Here is an 18628-nt window from a genome sequence, read left to right as displayed (position 1 = left end):
CCCCTACTGTCATAATCATCCTTACACTATTTATCTAAATATGCACAGTTTACAGTTAAGTTGTGTATATTTTATTACCCAATTACTTGTGTAGCTCATGCTTTAACTTTTATATGTGAGATAGGTTTGGTCTGCTGCATAATGGCTTCAAATTAAAAAGGCCAAGTTCTAACTGAAAGATTACCAAAGACAAGAGACAGATATAGCACATCTATTCGTGAAGTTTGGACGGGGGATTGTTTCCCCTGTCCATAGAGCATCTGGCTAGGGAACAACTGATGCTGACAGCTGGACTGACAGCCAGCATATGTCTCTTTCTTTATTTCAGCTCTGCTCAAACAATGGCGTGGAAGGGCTGGGGGTGCTTTGTTTTGAAGATAGACCTAATAGCTTGTGACTTCAGAAAAGAGCTCCCATTCTTTTGGAGAGCATGAGGAGCAATTAGCTCCTCTGATCCTAGCCTGAAGAGTCTGGAACCGCTGCTGTCACAAAACCTCGATGGTCTATTCTTATTCATGTCAATTTTGTTGTTTAGTTTTCAATTAAAGCAGCAGACTACCTGCGCATTAATAATACTCAATCGCTATTGAAATTACACGTTTAATTGAGTAGCTGCTGATAGGCAATGACTGCATAATATTTACACAATTATATGTGAAAATGCGGTTGTCAAATTGAAGATTGCACTTACACCGTGTAAAAAGACCCTGTGCTCTAGGCTCCATGCGTCAAGCACGTGTGCTTTGTTTTGCTACGCGGTGACGCCACGCGCAAACCACAGGAAGTAATTTGCATTTCGGCCAAGTAAATGCAACACGGGTTTGTGTTTTTTTGTTTGTTTTTTTTACAGAAGGGATTTAAGTAAGTTACTATCTAAACATTGTAGCATAAGTATAAACAAGGACGATCATTCAGTCTAAAAGCTGCAAGCTAGCATGGACAAAGTGACAAAAGAGCGTTTAGATGCTAGCATTTAGCAGAAAGACAATGCGGCTACTATAAACAAGACCCAGTTTAAACGTTTAACTATGGTTTATACTGACTACTATTATTATTATTATTATTATTATTATTATTATTTTACAGAAATGGGTGTGAAGGGCCTTCAAAGCTTTATGGACCGTTGCTGTCCTGAAGCGTGTGTGACTGTACACTTGAGGGACATGGCAAAACAACACTCTGCTCCACAGGGAGGTACATCTGCACACAACCTGACCCGTTGTATTGGTACAAAATGGGATAGTTTATGTGACTTTTGTTATGTCTTGTGATCCATTACGTGTATTTAATGAACATCACCATGTATGTTTTCAATGAACAGGACAGATAAAGATGATTTTATTTGCTATATTTGTCTGTAGTATGTGCTTAACCTTTTATGATGAACTATTTCACATCCAGTTCCCACACTGGTCGTGGATGGGATGGCATGTCTGCGTCACTGGTACTCCTGTAAAGACTGGGTGTCCGGGGGACAGTGGAAAGAATATATGGCCATCCTGAAAAACTGGGTGGAAGCCATTACTTCTGCGGGCATCAGATTAGTCTTCTTCTTTGATGGAGTTGTGGAGGAGCAAAAGAGACTAACATGGGTAACACCTAATGTCAGAAAATAATTTATGTATAGACTCTGAACATTTGTTATTTCTTTGACATTTTTATTCTTCACAGATAAAGAGGCGCCGTAGAGTAAATGGTGATGTGTGTAAAATATTTGCCCATATTAAAGCCTATGGAGAGCAGCCTTGTCAAGAGATGAGTGTTTTGCCTTCTGGTCTGGCAACATTTACCAGATTTGCTCTTAAGTGAGTAATTCATTAAGTCCTTTTAGTCGGTTTGAAGATTTATTGACACATTTTTCTGTTGATCAGATCATTGGGGCAGGAAGTATTTTGTTCAGTGAGGGAAGCTGACTATGAGATTGCCAGCTATGCACGTGAGCACAACTGCATGGGCATATTGGGACACGACACAGACTTCATTATATTTGACAGGTTTGCTGATAACAATGTTATTTTAAATTTATATATAGATTTTTCATTGATTATTAATCACTAAAATTGCATTGATTTCAGTGCTCCGTATCTGTCTTCTGCAAAGTTAAGGATCGACACTCTAACCACAGTCCTATATGACCGACAGAGACTATGCCACACCCTTGGATTGGCAGTTTTTCACTTACCACTATTAGCTTGCCTCCTCGGTAATGATGTTGTGTATGAAGAGCGAATGCAACATATACGAAACGATGCCTTGGCAAAATACAGGTTCAGCTTTATACATTTTTTCTTTTTTTCTCACTTTGTTATTTTAGGGTCACTAATCATTTACATATTGTCCCTCTATAGAAAATTTAATCCTACATCCTATCCTGGTTCCCAGCAGGGTCAAATTATACTTGCTGTGTCTCAGTTTGTGCGTTCCTGTTCAGAAAGTCATGATGTACTTATTCCACCATCTTTAAAACTATCACCTGTAGACAAAGAACTACTCGAGAAGGGTGTTCAGTCATACATACTATTTGAACAAACGAAACGTCGGTCTAGTGAAACAACAGACCACCCTGCAGCTGTTTACCAGAAATACGTCAGTCCAACCATATTACAGGTACAATTGTACATAGATATTTTTTATTTATGCGAGTGCTTTTGTCACATTTTCTAAATATGCGTTTTTGTGTGGTTTCTACTAGGCATGTAGAGAGAAACATGTAGCAGCAGAGGGATTCATGGTTTACTCTGTTGTGTCTGAGGGAATGGTTGAATGTAGCAACAGTCTGGAGGACGAAGAGGACACACAGTTATTGCCACAAGCTATTGTCTATAAACCATGTAGACAGAGAATATATGGTGTTCTACTACTGCATACATTCAATGGTAATATCAAACTACATGTTCACATTGGTCATAATACGGCATAGGCAACTGTTTTAGAATGGTCTTGAACTATATTGGAATTAGTATTAGATCACATGGTATTTTGTGTTGAAATTTGTATTTTTTGTAGGGTTTGAAATTTTTGTGTTATTACAACACAATACTGCATAAAGTGTCCTACAGACGTGTGGTGTATCATTTGTCTGTTCATAGATGTTGATATAAACCCACCACCAATTAAGGAATGGTTTGTTTACCCTGGAAATCCTCTGAAAGAGCCTGAACTGGTCCCCCCTATCCCACTTAAAATTCAATGTAAGAAGCAATGAAATAAAGTATTTTATTTATTCTTTTTTTATGTCCAGTCTGAAATGTCAACATTTGATCTGTGCAGGTGATCATCCTGGGTTAGACGCGTTATGGTTCGGCAAAGAGCAGGAAGTTTCATCACTACGCCTTGCATGCTTTTTGGCAATTCTTGACTGCCAAGACTTTGCAGACTTGTATGGAATTATAGAGGAGCACCTTTTTGTTACATTATGTCTAGTGACCTACATAACTGTCCAGGTAAAATAAATATCTTTACTTACACTTAATATATTAATTGTGTGTGTAAAGGTGTTGAGTAGCATAATAATAATAATAATAATAATAATAATAATAATAATAATAATAATAATAACAATAACAATAACTTTACTAACTTGACTAATCTTTCCAAGATGTTATTTTACATACAAAACTGTTTTTTACTTCTGTCTGATACAGTCACTTGTTACTAGCCCTGATTTGATTGAATAATTTTGGTTTATTAATGAAAATATGCATTTTTTTATGTCAACACAGAAGAATAAGGCTTGATGTGTTTGATGATGATGAAGATTTTGATACAAAATTTGTGCAACACCTTCACAACAATATATTTTATTTTGTCAACATTTAATGTGGAGTCAAACGTTGCCTGTTGTTTGTAAAGGCATTATGAAGGCCATTATCTCCTGCTGAGTGCCTAGTTTAACCACAGACACTGTTCTTTGTGATCTCTAATGTAAGCAAAGTACTCTGATGGACAAAGCCTTGCATATTTAAGCCTTTATTTCTGCAAGTGTTTCTCCTTAATATATTCAGGCATACATTTTTGTGAGGTTTTGCATGCATGTGTTGTATTCACATAAAACAACAGCAACAACAACAACAACAAAAACTTCTGATTTTAATGCATAATTTTACTAAAGAGACTGTCTCACTTGTAACACTTTTCACGATTATGACCCCATGTTTTTCCTTGTGTTGGCATGGCGCTTCCCTCTTGTTTGACTTAAAGGTAGAAAAAACAAAGGAAATAACTATTTTGTTCTGATGCTTACTAATATGCTGATTTTACTGTTTTAATTAAAGAAACCATCTGAGTGAGGGTGGCAGACTGACTTTCAAATGCAGTGATCGACTCTCGGAGACAGTTATTCAAATGAGACTGGACTCAGTCTGATAGGTCAACTTAGGCTGAAGACAGTAGCTGTTGTTGTCTGATCACCGCTGCATTCAAAGCCCTCAACCACTCGCCTTTTAAATCACATGGGGCTTGTTTGTTTTGAACATATAATCGGGCTGTCTTGTTTTTGCTTTCAGTATTGTCTCTTTCTCTTGTTGCACAGAAAGCAGACAAAACAAACTGTCCCACATAGAATACACATAGATGCGTTGTTGACATGGCTAACTGTATACACTTCTCAACTCCAATCAGGTACAGACAATGTCTCAAGAGGACGTGGACGCATACCTGAGCCAGGCTGTATGTTTGACGCAGAAATCTCCTCAAGAGCTCCAGCAGATTAAGGTTAGCCACAGTTTTATTACACCAATTGTCTTAGATAGTGCAAAGTTACCTGTTCAGTTTTTAAAAATACATTCAGTCTTGCTGGGCTCTTTTGGAAACTGGACTGTTTGCTCCTTTGTTTTAGCACCATTTACTTTTACTGCTTAATTATTTGTATTATGCTCTTTTATTTCTACACAGTAATTAGTACTGGGCGTTGACTTAAAAAAAACTGTCTCAGAAAAGTTAAGCTCATCAGGGATCTAGCCTAATTGGTGCACAGAAAAGCTTGCACGTAAACAGGGTGAAATTCTCTACCTAAACATTTTTATCAACACTACATTTCCTAAACTTATACCAAATCGATTGAATTCCCCCTTTTTTTTTTTTTTTACCAAAGCAGAAGACTTATATTTGTAACCTTGTTGCGACACTCCACAGACTGGCATGTGTACAGTGTATTTAGTGAAACGGAGAGTGGTGACAGTCGCTCACCACATGGAGCTATTTACACCAGACTCCCTCCAACCCACTGGACGCACACACACATATTCACCGTGTCTTTGTCCCTCTCTCTCTGTCACACGCAACCACTTTCACCTTTTTCATGTTACTCCTTCTCCCTTTTTCCTGTCTCTTTTCTTTGTTGTGTGTCTGTGCACGGCTGCAGGTCTTTGTGTGTGTCCGCTGGTTCTTTGTTTTCTGAAGGTGAAGCTGTGTTTGACTGGAGGCAGGTGGCAGGCAGGGCTAAGTGTGTGTGTGTGTGTGTGTGTGTGTGTGTGTGTTATCAGTGCTATCTGCAGAGACAGGTGAGAGAGCCACACATCTGCCTGCTGTTGGCCTTTGCTGCCATTACTCTCAGCTCACAGGCTGCTGCTGCTGCACTGTTCATTGTACCTTCAGTTTACTCACAATTGCCATGAAACGGCACCAAAGGTTTAGAAAATACAAAGTTGCATAATTAAAACTAGTATTTATTTTATCCTTTCCTTTGCAGGGTTCGCACCCTGCCTGTCTTTATGATCATTTTTTCCATCTCCTTTGTTCAATTACAGAGGTTACATGCTAACAAAATGGGTATTTTTATGTCAGCTAGGTTGCTTCTACGCAGATCTGACTACTTGTCTCCATGTAGTTTAATTCCATATTGCAGAACATTCAGGCAACGCAGCAACATTTCTATAAAGTCAAGTGAGTGGCGGACCCTGTGCCTTAGTGCACATTTAAAAGTACTGTTGTTGTGTTGTGTATTACTCAAAATGTTTTACATTTACAGGTTTGTTGAACTAATTGTCAACTGTTGTAAAAACAGGTGGAAATGATTGGCATTGGACTTTTACTACACAACAAAAATCATTTTTCATCATTTATTCAATTTTTATTTACAGTTACCCTTCTTGTGCAGCCGGGTCATACAGCTAGGATGCCTCTATGTGCGTGGTCTCAGTTATTTGCTGGGGGCAAACTGTGCCAGTGGCTGTCCAATAACCTCCGAAGCCCTGATGCCCTGGAACAGCTTTGATGGACGACTTTTCCACTCAAAGTATCTCTTGGCTCATAGCAGTGTGGAGGACCTGGTGCTGCTGGACAACAATGTAAGTGGAGTTGATGGATTAAAATTTCTTTGAAAAGCAGGTTCTAAAGTCTTCTACTAATATCCAAAGTCACACAATATGATAATGGATATTTATAATCTCCTGAATTGCAGAACATGGGTGTCGATTTGGTTATAATGAGTTGCTAAAAATATGGGAGCTACATAGACCATGGTCCTCTTCCCATTTATGTTGAGCCATTATAAGAAAGTTACTGCTGTTATTTACTGTACTGATGTTTTTTTTAAAATATATTTATCACATTGAAGTGAGAAAATTTTAGGAAAAATAAAAAAATATTGTAATATAAAATTATGTTATTAATTTAGTGCATTGGTCCAAGTATGGGTAAATACTTGTTCTAAAAGATGTAAACCAGCAATTTGTTAAACCATGCCTTGTCATTTGCTCTAGCCCTCCTGTCTGAGTGTCTTTGATACCTTGAGGACCAAAGTTAAAGACGTTTGTCTGAAGAAAGGCAGAGAGCTACAGTCCAGACCCAGACGTGACACTCCACAGTTCAGCTTTAAGACCAGAGAAGACCCCCGACACAAGGAGCGTCACCCAGGTGAGAGTAGAGTAAGTTCTTGAGGATAAAATATGCTGCTTTCCTAGTAAATGGCATAGTTGAAACCAGAATTTTACATATACTATATAAAAAGACACATTTTTCTCACAGTCTGATATGAAATCAAACTAAATTTTTCCTGTTTTAAGTTCAATTAGGATTACCAAAATTATTTGTATTTGCTAAATGTCAGAATAATGAGCAAAGACAATTTTTCATTGATTTATTCAAAGTTAGAAGCTTACATACAATACGATTATGATGTCATGTCTGGAAGCTTCTGATTATTGACAGCATTTGAGTTCGTAAGAGACACACCTGTGGACGTATTTGAAGGCACACCTGAAATACACTGCTTCTTGTGTAACATCATGGGAAAGTAAAAAGAAATCAGCCAAGATATCAGGAAGAGAATTTTGGACTTGCACAAGTCTGGTTCATCCTTGGGTGCAATTTCCAGATGCCTGAATGTGCCACATTCATCTGATCAAACTATGACACACAAGTACAATACAAGTATTACACCATAGAAATGTTCAGCCATCATACCATTCAGGACGAAGACGAGTTCTGTGTCCCCGAGAAGAACATGCTTTGGTCCGAAATGTAAATGCATATCACCCTAAGAACAAAAGCAAAAGAGTTTATGGGCAGACCAGAAAAGGCATGTGCGAGCAAGGTGGCCTACAAACTTGGCTTAGTTACACCAGTTCTGTCAGGAGGAATGGGACAAAATTCCTGCAAAGTATTGTGAGAATTTCGTGGACGAATATCCAAAACGTTTGACCTAAGTCATACAGTTTAAAGACAATGGTACCAAATACTAATGAAATGTATGTAAACATCTGACTTAAAAGAAAGTATTGAAAAATTGTCTTTAAAAATCCTTTTCTCTTATTGTGGCGTTTGGCAAATAGAAATAATTTTGGTAATCCTAATTTACCTAAATCAGGAAAAGTTTTGTTATGTCATTTCATCTAAGACAGTGAGAAAAAAAAGCGAATGTGTCTTTATATAGTGTATGTAAACTTCTAGTTTCAACTTGTTTGTACTCCAGATAATGGTTAACAGTCATCAAAATAGTTAATAGTAATTATTTCAGTAGTTAATTAGTCACAGATTATTCTGAATAATTGTTGATTTTTAAACTTTCCTTTGTGATAGCACAAATTACACTTCTTGCATAATAAATATTTTGTACAGTGTTACAATTTACTCTTTTACCAAGGGGCTCAGCAGAGACCACAGCCACAGGATTTTAAGTGTATGCAACCACATACAAAAGCTGACAACGTGATGAAAATGCATATGATCTGAAAAGAAGTGCAAACTCCTCCAATGTGACTGTTGATCAATGCTTGTAGTTCCTTGGTTCCCCACATAGAACCACATTTCCCAGAGGGCCTTTCTGTAAGTAGCTCCATGTGTGCGGTGGCCTTGAGCATAACACACACTTGGAGAGTAGACATGCTTTGTCAGTGTGCTAGTAATAGTAGGTTCCGTTTATAGGGTGGGAGAGCTCTATTTTAAGACGCACAACAAGACTGATTACAGACCACTGTGTCTGACTCTTGCTCTGCTGCCTTTGTTACTCCTCATCCTTTTATCTCCCGTTTCCTTCTGTTACTACATCATTGTTCATGGTCTTGATTTATGTAACTTACTCATTTCCCACACCTACACATGAATATGTATCAGTGTTTCCCATAGACACCAGGCAGACTATGGTGGCATTTTACATTTCATAATTTGTGGAGTGTTTATGTCTCTTATTGCCTATTTTCAATCTGTAAGCAATCCACTATGTCTAGTATTGTTACTTTTAAATGTTTATAATTGTATAAAGTGTAATTTTGTGATGCCAATTCATGGTTCAGGTTATTTTTAGATGATGCAGGATGATTTTGGACTAATGGGGCGCAACATCGTCTCATAGTCTATTAATGGGAAATACTGATGTATAATTCTGTGTTTATACCCTAGTCAGTATGGTAACACACAATATTGTCCCCTATGTAAACCTTGTTTTTACTCTTTACAGCGTTTGAATGTTGTGTCACACAACTTAACCATAAGAAATTTGAACCCATAGTTTTTGTGTAGCCCACTCTCTTACAAATCTTCTGCCAGTATTTTCTGACAAACTCTGCATTGCATGTTTGGGGGAGAGGCTCAGATTTGCGCCGAGCTGTCTGCGTTTTGCCCAAGTCAACCCCTGTGGGACTCTTGTTTAATAGATGGAGCGCGTCTCCCTCTCTGTACCTCAGACACAGACACCCGTCATTACTGCAGAGGGAGAGGGAGAGTGCGGGAGAGCAGTGGTGGCGCTATGTGGTATCACGGAGGGCCCAGTTTGGTTTTTGTTTGGAATCAGGCCTGATGTTTAGTCTCCTCAGCAAATATCTTCTTTGCCCGCCTGCTCTCACAACTACCCTTTAACTGTGAATCCATCATAACTGTCTTTGCATGTCTCCTCCAGTTTGTTTCTTTTCAGTTTCTCAGAGAAGAAAAATGGCAATGTTAAACCCTAGTGTTATTGTAAGACCATATAGTAAATATTATATTTTTTGAACATTATGGTGGTAGAAAAAACTGATGAAACTGGCCTTACTCTGGTTACTGCCTGTGCTTTAAACAACATGGTGAGGTGAGTCAAAGTTAAGATACTCTACGTTGTTCCTGTAATGGAATTTGTCTCTTGAATTTGACCCATATCCTTTAAAGGAGCTGGGACAACCTGTCAGTCAAGGCACTAGGTACAGTAAATTTCAAAATTGTTCCATCCCATCATTCTTTTTTTTCCTTTTTGGTTGTGGTATATCTATTCTGACTCATGGATTTTAAGTAAAATATTCTGTTTTCTAACAAAAAGGTTCAAGTCCTAACAATTGGTTGATTTGAGAGTCACATTATATCACAGATGTTTTATTTTAATGATCTTGCATCTATATTTATCTTATAATTTAGATAAATATGTTAATTATTGAGTTTAATTGCAGATGGAGAAGGCTTGGGAAATCAGTTGGACCCACGAGGCATTCATCATAGTGCAGAAAGATGGAGGGGCAGAGGAGAGGTGAGAAGAAGACATCAAGTATATGAAAACAGAGGGAGACACAGCAGAGGAAACTACCCCTCAGCTTCACAACAACATCCAGACTTTTATACACAACAATATCACAACAGAGGGGTTCCTGCCAATAGAAGAGACTCCAGGGGAAGATTTAACCACAGAGGCAGGTACCATCTAGCACCAAGGTATGTACGTGTTTTTTATATGGTTTATTGAAAAGTCAAAAAGCAAGAGTCTTCTACATTTATTAATATTTTATTGTACATTGTTGTATTATTTTTTTCTTAGATGGTCACAGCCTCCCCCCTCATGACGTACCTGAGAAGAAACAAGGGACAAATATTTAAATTACTCAAGAATGGTCTTATTTCAGGTTTGTTTGTTCAAGGGGATCAATGGTCAGTAAGATGTTTGAAGTTTGAGAAAAAATAAGTGATGTTCTGTCAACCATGGTGTAAATTTGCCTTTCGGATACAAAAAGGCAGACTTTTTAAATGAAGATTCAGTCAATCCATGCGTGTAAGTAAACCTAAAGGGTGTTTGAAATAGAGAAGTGGATTAGTTGTTAATCTCAGAGCTTGTTTTTATATCTTATCTGTGTGAATGGAGAAGCATACGTCTTTAAAAGTAATGTTTACACTGGGCCACAGACTCTGATAATAAAGGTTTATCTACAGAAAGGGATTTCATGAGATTTACCGGAACCTGTAATCAGAAAACCACTTTGGCGTGTCGGCAAATTAGGAGAGTTTAGGCTGCTGTTTCAACTAAGTGAACTTAACCTTTCATGTAAAGTGCTTAATCTGCCAAATAAAATATATTTTATTAAAAAACAAAATCATATTTCTTTATTTTTTAATAATCACATACTAAGAATATGCAGTGTATAACAGACAATTAAATATTCATATTGTAGTTCATGTTAATTTTTGACATTTGGATATTTTAAAAGTATGCTCTCACCCTGTAACTACACTGTATTGAAACAACAACCACAGAGTTCTTGAATCCAGTTCAAGTTCAACTTCAGCACCTGAAAAATATTGTATGTTGTTACTACTGTTACATTAACACTATGTCATTGCTTTCTATATTGAGACAATATTTTAAGTGCTAGTATGAATGGGCTGAACTGGGTACAAATAATTGACCAGTGGATTCAGTGATTATTAAAGTCACATGCAGAGTCTTTTCTTGTCTTTTCTAGTGGCATGTGACCACAGTCTCCACTCCCTGTGTTTCCTTGAGCTACAGCAGCCCCAGAGAGGGACCAGGCCTGTGTGATTGTGCAGTTAGTCAGTGGTGAGTGATGAGGGTGTGGTTTGGGTGGGGTACATAGCTCAGGTTCTGTTGGTACTTCAGTATAAAAACAATAACAGAAGGGCAAGTTTAGTGGTAAAAAGGAAACAAGAATTGTGAATAGATAGAAGGAGTATTTACAAATATCAACTAATAAAAAAAGGAATAACAAATGACTGATGTTTGGCAAAAAGTGTCACAAATTGAGTGAAATTTTACTGCATCTACAAAGCAAATGATTTTTATTTGTGCAGTAAAGATGGGAGGGGTCCCTTTAACAAGAACCACATATTTTACTGTTTATTGTGGGATCAAATCAAAGCTCAATGTCTAGGCTAATTCAGTTGGACCTGTTCCTGTTAGAATTTTATTGTAAATACACAATTTTGCATTAGTTTTTGAGTATGTGTCAACTATCACTGACAACAGTTAGTAACTTAGTATCACTTGGTATCATATGTATTAAAATCATAACAATATTACCATCACATTATCACTGTTGAGAAAAAGGCATTATTTCTTAACACAGAGAGAGTCAATTGTGCTAGTAGAAATTACTTGTTTTATTGTGCTGTGGGTTATTTTTATAGTTGCATGCACTCTGTGACAAGGGTATCCTAAAATACTCCACAGCCAGAAACAAAATATATCTGTCCTGTATTCACTCCAAGTCTATAAATATAAACAACTTTATTTTCGACTGAGCCCAAAACAGAAATGAACAGCTTCCAGACTGCGTGTGTACTTACGACTGCGAGTTTGGGTTTGGACCACAGTTGTGACCTGATTTACCAAGTTTTGGCAATCACCAGCATCCACAAGTGTACACCACAAGTACACAGTGGCCTTTCCTTTTGCATGGAACTGTTGGTGTAACTGAGTCCTAATAGAAGAACATTAGTTGTAGGGAAAAAGAAGAAAAAAATGTATGTAACCTAATATAACCTTGGTGGTGGTGGTGCAACATCTTAGATTATGTGATAAGGAAGTTGTGCGGTAGCTTAAAAACTTGCATATCATTACATTTAGCAGTAGTTTTAGTATATTTACAGTACAAAGGTGATACAGTTGCTTTTCCTGAACTGTTAAATCTAAAAATGTACCCTCTTAAAGTTGACTCCAGCACCATTATGGCTTCTCTTCATTTTGTCATATTTCTGCACCTCAGTTCACCCTTTGCTCTTTTGCCTAACACCCACTGACCCCCACCCCCCATATCTTCTCTCTCCTTTCCCTTCCCTCCTCCACTTCCCCCTTGTCCTTTTTTACCCCCCTCTCTCCCTCCCTCGTTCTCCTCCGTCTCTCCTCACCCACTTCTATTCTCGTCACTCTCCCTCCCTCTTCCTCTCTCTCCTCCTCCCCCTTGCTCACTGTATTTTCTCTCCTCATCCACTCCCCTCCTCCCCCCCTTTCTCCTCCACTCCCCCCTCTTCCTCTCTCTCTCTCGCTCTCTCCCCTCCTCCACTCCCCCCTCTCTCTCTCCTCCACTCCCCTCTCTATCCTTGAATGAATGCACTCTGACTAGTGGAACATATGCTGCTGGTTGTTCTATACCCTCCCTCGGAGCGCGAGAGCATCCACGGGTGTGTGTTTGTGCACCAGGCCTTGTGTGTTCATTCAAACGTATGCCTCCTGTTGCACATCGGCCATCTGTTCGCTCAATGGGCTGATGAAGTGCTGCTGTAACCATGGCGACGGGCCCATTCAGTCAAATAGCCGTCAAGCAACCCCTGGCTCTGTGCTGCGCAGTGTATTTGTATGTTTATGTTTAGGAATTACTGGCACACTGGAGGAATTCCCACATGTTGATCCGATGCGGGCAACGTACAGAACGAGCTGCGTGCATCACTGATTTTAAACTTTAATTAAACTTTGTTTAAAAATATATAGCAAACAATAGGTATAGGTGTAAGAAGTAGGTACGTTGAGTTGTTTTGACAAAGTTGAAGTTTCCACTAATGTTGATTTATAGATGTCTGCAATTCTGGCTTTTAAAAAAGTATATAATAATATACTATACATAATCAAAACATACCAAATATACTAGGACCACTTTAGCTAAAACAAAAATAGGTTGTTCACAAGCATGACCCATTTACTGTAATAAAAAACATGTATTATTTATATTTTGCAGCACATGGTCTGAATTGTACCCCAGTTTCTTTTATCCTCAAACGGTTCCCACGAGCTGCAGGGCAAATAAAGTAACATCCTCATAATATGGGGTAATACTCATCCCCCCCGGCCCATCCCACTCACAAACAGCAGCAAGGCAACACTGAATGAATATTGTGTTTCAACTGTTTCCAACCACTGCCCTATTCATCTGGCCTCGCACACGAGCACCCAGCGGCCCCACCCACACACACCCAGTGCAGTTGTCTGCTGGCCATATGTCAGCCCATTTCTCCAGAGACACCTCTCCCGGGACCCCTATTCTATTGTATACACATATATTTATTTATATGTGGAGGTGTACTCTGTGTGTTTACAGACCTTTTTATGACCATCTCTCTTATCTCTCCTCACGTCAATCACTCGTATCACTTGTTTGCCCAGCTGACCACTCAAAGCATTATTTAAATACTATTATCATATTTTTTGTACGTCCAGAAATTTATATTCTTTGCATTTTTTCTTTTCTTCCTCAGTCTCCACTATCTTATAAATCAGATCTTTTAAACATACTAATGCTTTTGGAAATAATGATGCTTAATTCTAGGCTGTTTGCAAAATTGTGATTGACTTTTGTAGCGCAAAGACAAATAGTCAAACTTGCGATGCATTATGTTTTTCATTTTTACCACCTTATCTTATTAGTGTCTGAGTGTATTCTTGTAGTATAAAGTGAGGTTTCACGAAAAAACAAAAACACAAAAAAGTATCTTGTATAGACATGTCATCATACGACTGAGGTGACAAGTGACATTGGCTTGATATTCATTTGGAAACAATTAACCAACCAGAACCAGCACCAGTTGCAAATAAAATAATGCAGGAGTCAATCATTTGTTATATCTCAAAGTCAAATATGTTAAATTTGCTATCTTATACAAATTTAAAATGCAGCTTATTGATTAAAAATCGTATAACTGTTTAATATATTTTCAATTCTTTTCCACATATCACTGAAATATCCTGTAGTGATTTTCTTTTCTGGCTTGTGTCTTTGAGTGGAAACTTTCAATATGTTTTCCTCATCACTGGATGTCTTTGGTTCTGCCCCACAGGCTTCATAATTTATTCCCCTCTTGGTCATGGTAGTAATGTGTACCTGCCAGTTCACCACACCATTTAAACGCTCAAAGTTTAATATTTGCTGGATTGTAATGATCAGTGACTATTAGAACAGCAGTGCGTGCAGAATGCTTCAACCACAGTAATACAATCATCTATATACCATCTGAAAATATTTTCTATTCAATTAAATTGTCAGAAAATACCCATTGTTTTGCATTGTCTGTGTGCTTTTGTGGGCTGCAGTTGCCACATTAAAAGAGACCAGACATTAAAAGTAGTGAAAGTCTAAATTGGATTTGAAACAGAACAACATATGGGAATATTTTTTCCTGTAGATTCATCATTTAACTGGATAATTTCTTGCGTGCTTGTGTCATCCCCCACTTCTGAACTTTCTCAATGGCATTCCTGTCTGCTAGTACATGAATCATGACAACGTCTCGGTCTTTTTGGGGCGGCTTCCCCTCTGCGTTGGCCCTATAACGCTTTAACCCTCCACAGATGAGCAGCTCCTTGTCTTTAGCACATGGCTCTCTCAAACAGGCAGGTTCAGTGGGATGGAAAAGCCATGAGGTCAAAAGTCACAAAAAGTGGGAAATCCCAAAGCACAGTGCGTTGCAGGTTCACCATAGTGTAATAGTTAACTTATACATCGTATACTCATAGCTTCCAGCTTGAACTGTGTCAATGTTCTTATTTTTTTATATACAAGATTGTTTCTGTTTTTCAAATTTCAAAGTTCAGATTTGACATGGAAGTATTACTGAAAATTACAAAACCATCAGTAAACCAGAACACAATTTAACCCAATTTAACCTGGGGAAAGCAATAATGTACAATGATATTGGAATGTGGCTTCAGTCTCACAGTATTATTCAGAGTTTGTTAGAGTAGACAACAACTTAAGAGTTCCATTACTTTAAAATAATAATACTTAAGTAGAAGTACAAAGTAGTGGGAAAACTACTTTAATTAACTGGAACGACACAATAATCCACAAAGTCTGGTATTTTCAAAGGAAATGAGAACAACTAAATCACACCTGAAGTAGAAACAAACATGTTCAAGTCATTTAATACAGAAAACATTTGATGACTTACTGGCAGTGGGAAGAGAAACCAAAACTATTACTCAAGTAGCAATAGAATAATTGTATTTAAAAACTTACTCAACAAGTAAATGTACTTGAGTAAATGCATCCCTGCTCTACAATATTACAAAATAAACATACGATTCCTAAATGCATTGTTTTGTTAATAGGAAAAACTGATAGGGCATTGCTAGACATTTTTTTCATACAAATCCAGCAAAATCTTTATCACAGTTTATGAATCCCTGTGTTTGAAACTGGATCTTCAAACAAATCTGACTAAGCGTAACCTGAAATGTAAGACTTAACGCCACAGACACTGAGCAAACTTTTGTCACTGTTTTGCTTGTTTAAGGGCTGTTTGCTACCGTAACATCTGCCTCCGTACTGTCAATTACCAGTCTCGGTGAGGTTAAGTGAAAGTTTTAGCCAAACATAACAAAAACATGGCACCTTTCTAGTCACTGACCTGCAAGAAGAAAATTATAATCCAGCTGTGTAGTTTGTTGTGTTTTATAACAACTTGGGCATCTTCTTCATCTTCCTCATTTGCCACCAAATGAGCCAATTAGTGTCCACATGGGAAAACACACATCACTGCTAGTTATTTGCAGATACAGGAACTAAAATCAATATCCCTGTGGGAATATTAGAGGTTAGTGTGTGAGCTGCCAATGAACAAAGACGACACACTGGTTAACCCTTAAGCACATGACTCCAGGTGCTAAATGTCCTCATTACTTCAAACTCTACAGAGTTCTCACCAGGACAGGGGTGGATCCTGGATACAGACACTGTTCAATTGCCTTGTTCTGTGATTCCTTGCTTTATGAGTTCTATCAACAAATTAGAAATATAAGCTGTATAATTTCTTTGTGTTACTAAATGTGCCATTTGTTTGTACCATGATCGTCAAATCATCACAATTTTTCATCATTGCCCCAAATTACAATATAATATAATTTTAAAACCCTCATTAGCCTACTTTAGTCTTTTAACATGTTGCTTGATGCGAACAAACAATAAAATAAACAATAGAACAGAACTTTCTTTTCATAAGTAAAGTGCAGTCTGTATATTTCGCTTTTACATTGTTTACGTTCACACTCACTATTAAGGAGGACTTGTTCACTGATGACCCCCAAAGGTCGAAGCAAAGTGTTTATTATACCTTTAAATATATTTGATATAAAAAGTGTCTTTGAAGTGGCTCACCCTGTGGCAGAAAGCCTGTGTTGGGTCTAGACTGGTGGTCTTCAGCAGGTACATGTCATCTCATCAGGCTTTGTATTGTGAACAGACATTTCCCTTTAGCAGAAACACGGCAAAACTCTCCCACAGCCTTCCCCTGAGAGATAGGACTGATACTGCTGTTGTGAAAAGTTCAGAAATGAAAAAAAAAACCAACAAAAAAACCCCAAAATTGCTGTGTGTCACTGAGAGCGCAATATGCCTATACTGTTTAATAGACATGTGGGAAAATAACATTTATATTAAAGAAAAAGATCAAATGTGTTCTATTATTATAGTGAGACCATGAACATAGTGTTTCTCAAACTAGTTCGCAAACAACTGGTAGTGCACGGACTGTCTCTTGTGGTACGTATGACTGTCTGCAGCTTGGGTATTTATTTTCTGTTGGTTTTGTCCTCCTTTGAGTCCATCAATATTTAGAACTATCCTATCCATGGTTTAGTCTCATTTTAGACCATGTTTAACCTTAATTTAGGCCTGATCAAATCCGAAAGCCAAACAATATCCTAGATGGTACTGAGAATAACTTGAGTAATATAAAGTCATTTTTCTCCCTCTTTTTTATTTATTATGAAAGTTCAATACATCTTTGATACTGCCTCCAGCCTCCTTGTCTTATTTGTGGGCGTGACTACACAATCTCTAACCTGAGAACAACCAAATAGACTTGTAAATTTAGGACAATAGTTGTATATGTAGTAGTTTTCCTTTAGTTTTACATTTCATCGTAGCAGAATTTTGTCTTCCCTATTTTAATAAAAGATCTCTTGGCGGTGATTTAAATGATACAAATGAGTTTTCTGTAGCAGGACGATGATAAAAGAAGCAGGATGTGTGTCAGAGGGGCGCGGAGGTTATGGGATTGGCACACTGGTCCTAAACACTTCCCTGCAGTGTAAGCCTCGATATGTCTGTACTAATTGGTCATATAGAGATCACTTTTTAAATATATCCTAATTTTGTAGAAGAGAACCTTAGTGCACTTTTCTGTGAGTTGATGAAATTTACTAAATGTTACCAGTATTAACTTTTGTTGTTTTGGCCAGTTGTACATTTCCCACTTGTTGAATGATCTGGCGTTTATCTTAAGACGTTTGCCTCCCAAGTATTCTACTAATATAAAAAAAATGAGAAATACCTTTCCGTAATCTAAAACAACTTCCCTGTTCATGCACTCCTAATAAAAAAACAAAAAAACAAAACAAAACGCCAATGTGCTAAAGATGACATAGGTTACGATCATGTTTTTCTAATGCACCAGTATATCTTTGTATTGTCACTTTTCAAACTTCTTATCTGTTGTGTTGTTTGTAGATACGTGAGCTGACTGTATGCGTGCGCTCAGAGGTAACATGGGATCATAGGCTCAGCTCCCATCAGCGAGGTGTGAAGGCTGAACTCGTCGCGGCCCCTCCCCCCTCACACCCGCCCAGGTGTCAAAGCCCCCACAGAGGTGACACTTATCACTGGTCTGGGAAAGAGTCTTCATACACTCTTCACTGGAAAGGCCTGTCCTGTTTAGCACATGCATAAAGACTTCTGAACATGAATGACTCGTACACAGTGGTGAAAAGAGCACTGAAAATTCATACGAAATTAAAAGTACAGCTACACTAAAAATGTATTCAAGTACAAGTTCTGCTGCCAAATAAATGTATAAAGGACACAAGAAAAACACTAGTATTAGTTAATGCTTTTAAAGACAATTTTAGTCATTAGTCTTTTATATAAAACTTGATAAATTAAACAGTTTAAAGCTGAGTTAACTTGTTTTACATTGATATTGTCTGAGCTCGGGTGAGTCAGAGCAGGTGATG

General features: G+C 37.8%; 1 protein-coding gene across 2 annotated transcripts; it reads left to right on the top strand.

Moving 5' to 3' along the window:
• Nucleotides 1-777: 777 nt before the first annotated feature.
• On the top strand, nucleotides 778-10755 carry fam120b (family with sequence similarity 120B). Of its 2 annotated transcripts, XM_055231747.1 has the most exons (15): nucleotides 778-861; nucleotides 1087-1194; nucleotides 1402-1592; nucleotides 1672-1805; nucleotides 1872-1994; nucleotides 2076-2267; nucleotides 2349-2607; nucleotides 2693-2876; nucleotides 3090-3191; nucleotides 3271-3443; nucleotides 4621-4713; nucleotides 6081-6287; nucleotides 6702-6855; nucleotides 9855-10113; nucleotides 10217-10755. In XM_055231747.1, the coding sequence occupies exons 2-15, from the start codon at nucleotides 1089-1091 to the stop codon at nucleotides 10239-10241; spliced, it is 2202 nt and encodes a 733-aa protein (XP_055087722.1). In that variant the 5' UTR covers nucleotides 778-861; nucleotides 1087-1088; the 3' UTR covers nucleotides 10242-10755. The 2 variants fall into 2 exon arrangements, with proteins under 2 accessions (XP_055087722.1, XP_033842220.1); XM_033986329.2 differs by lacking the exon at nucleotides 778-861 and having other exon boundaries at nucleotides 1079-1194.
• The last annotated feature ends 7873 nt before the right edge of the window (nucleotides 10756-18628 follow it).

Source organism: Periophthalmus magnuspinnatus, chromosome 3, assembly GCF_009829125.3.
Source record: "Periophthalmus magnuspinnatus isolate fPerMag1 chromosome 3, fPerMag1.2.pri, whole genome shotgun sequence".
In the NCBI taxonomy this organism is placed as follows: Eukaryota; Metazoa; Chordata; class Actinopteri; order Gobiiformes; family Gobiidae; genus Periophthalmus; species Periophthalmus magnuspinnatus.
This window is presented reverse-complemented; position numbering and strand designations above follow the sequence as displayed.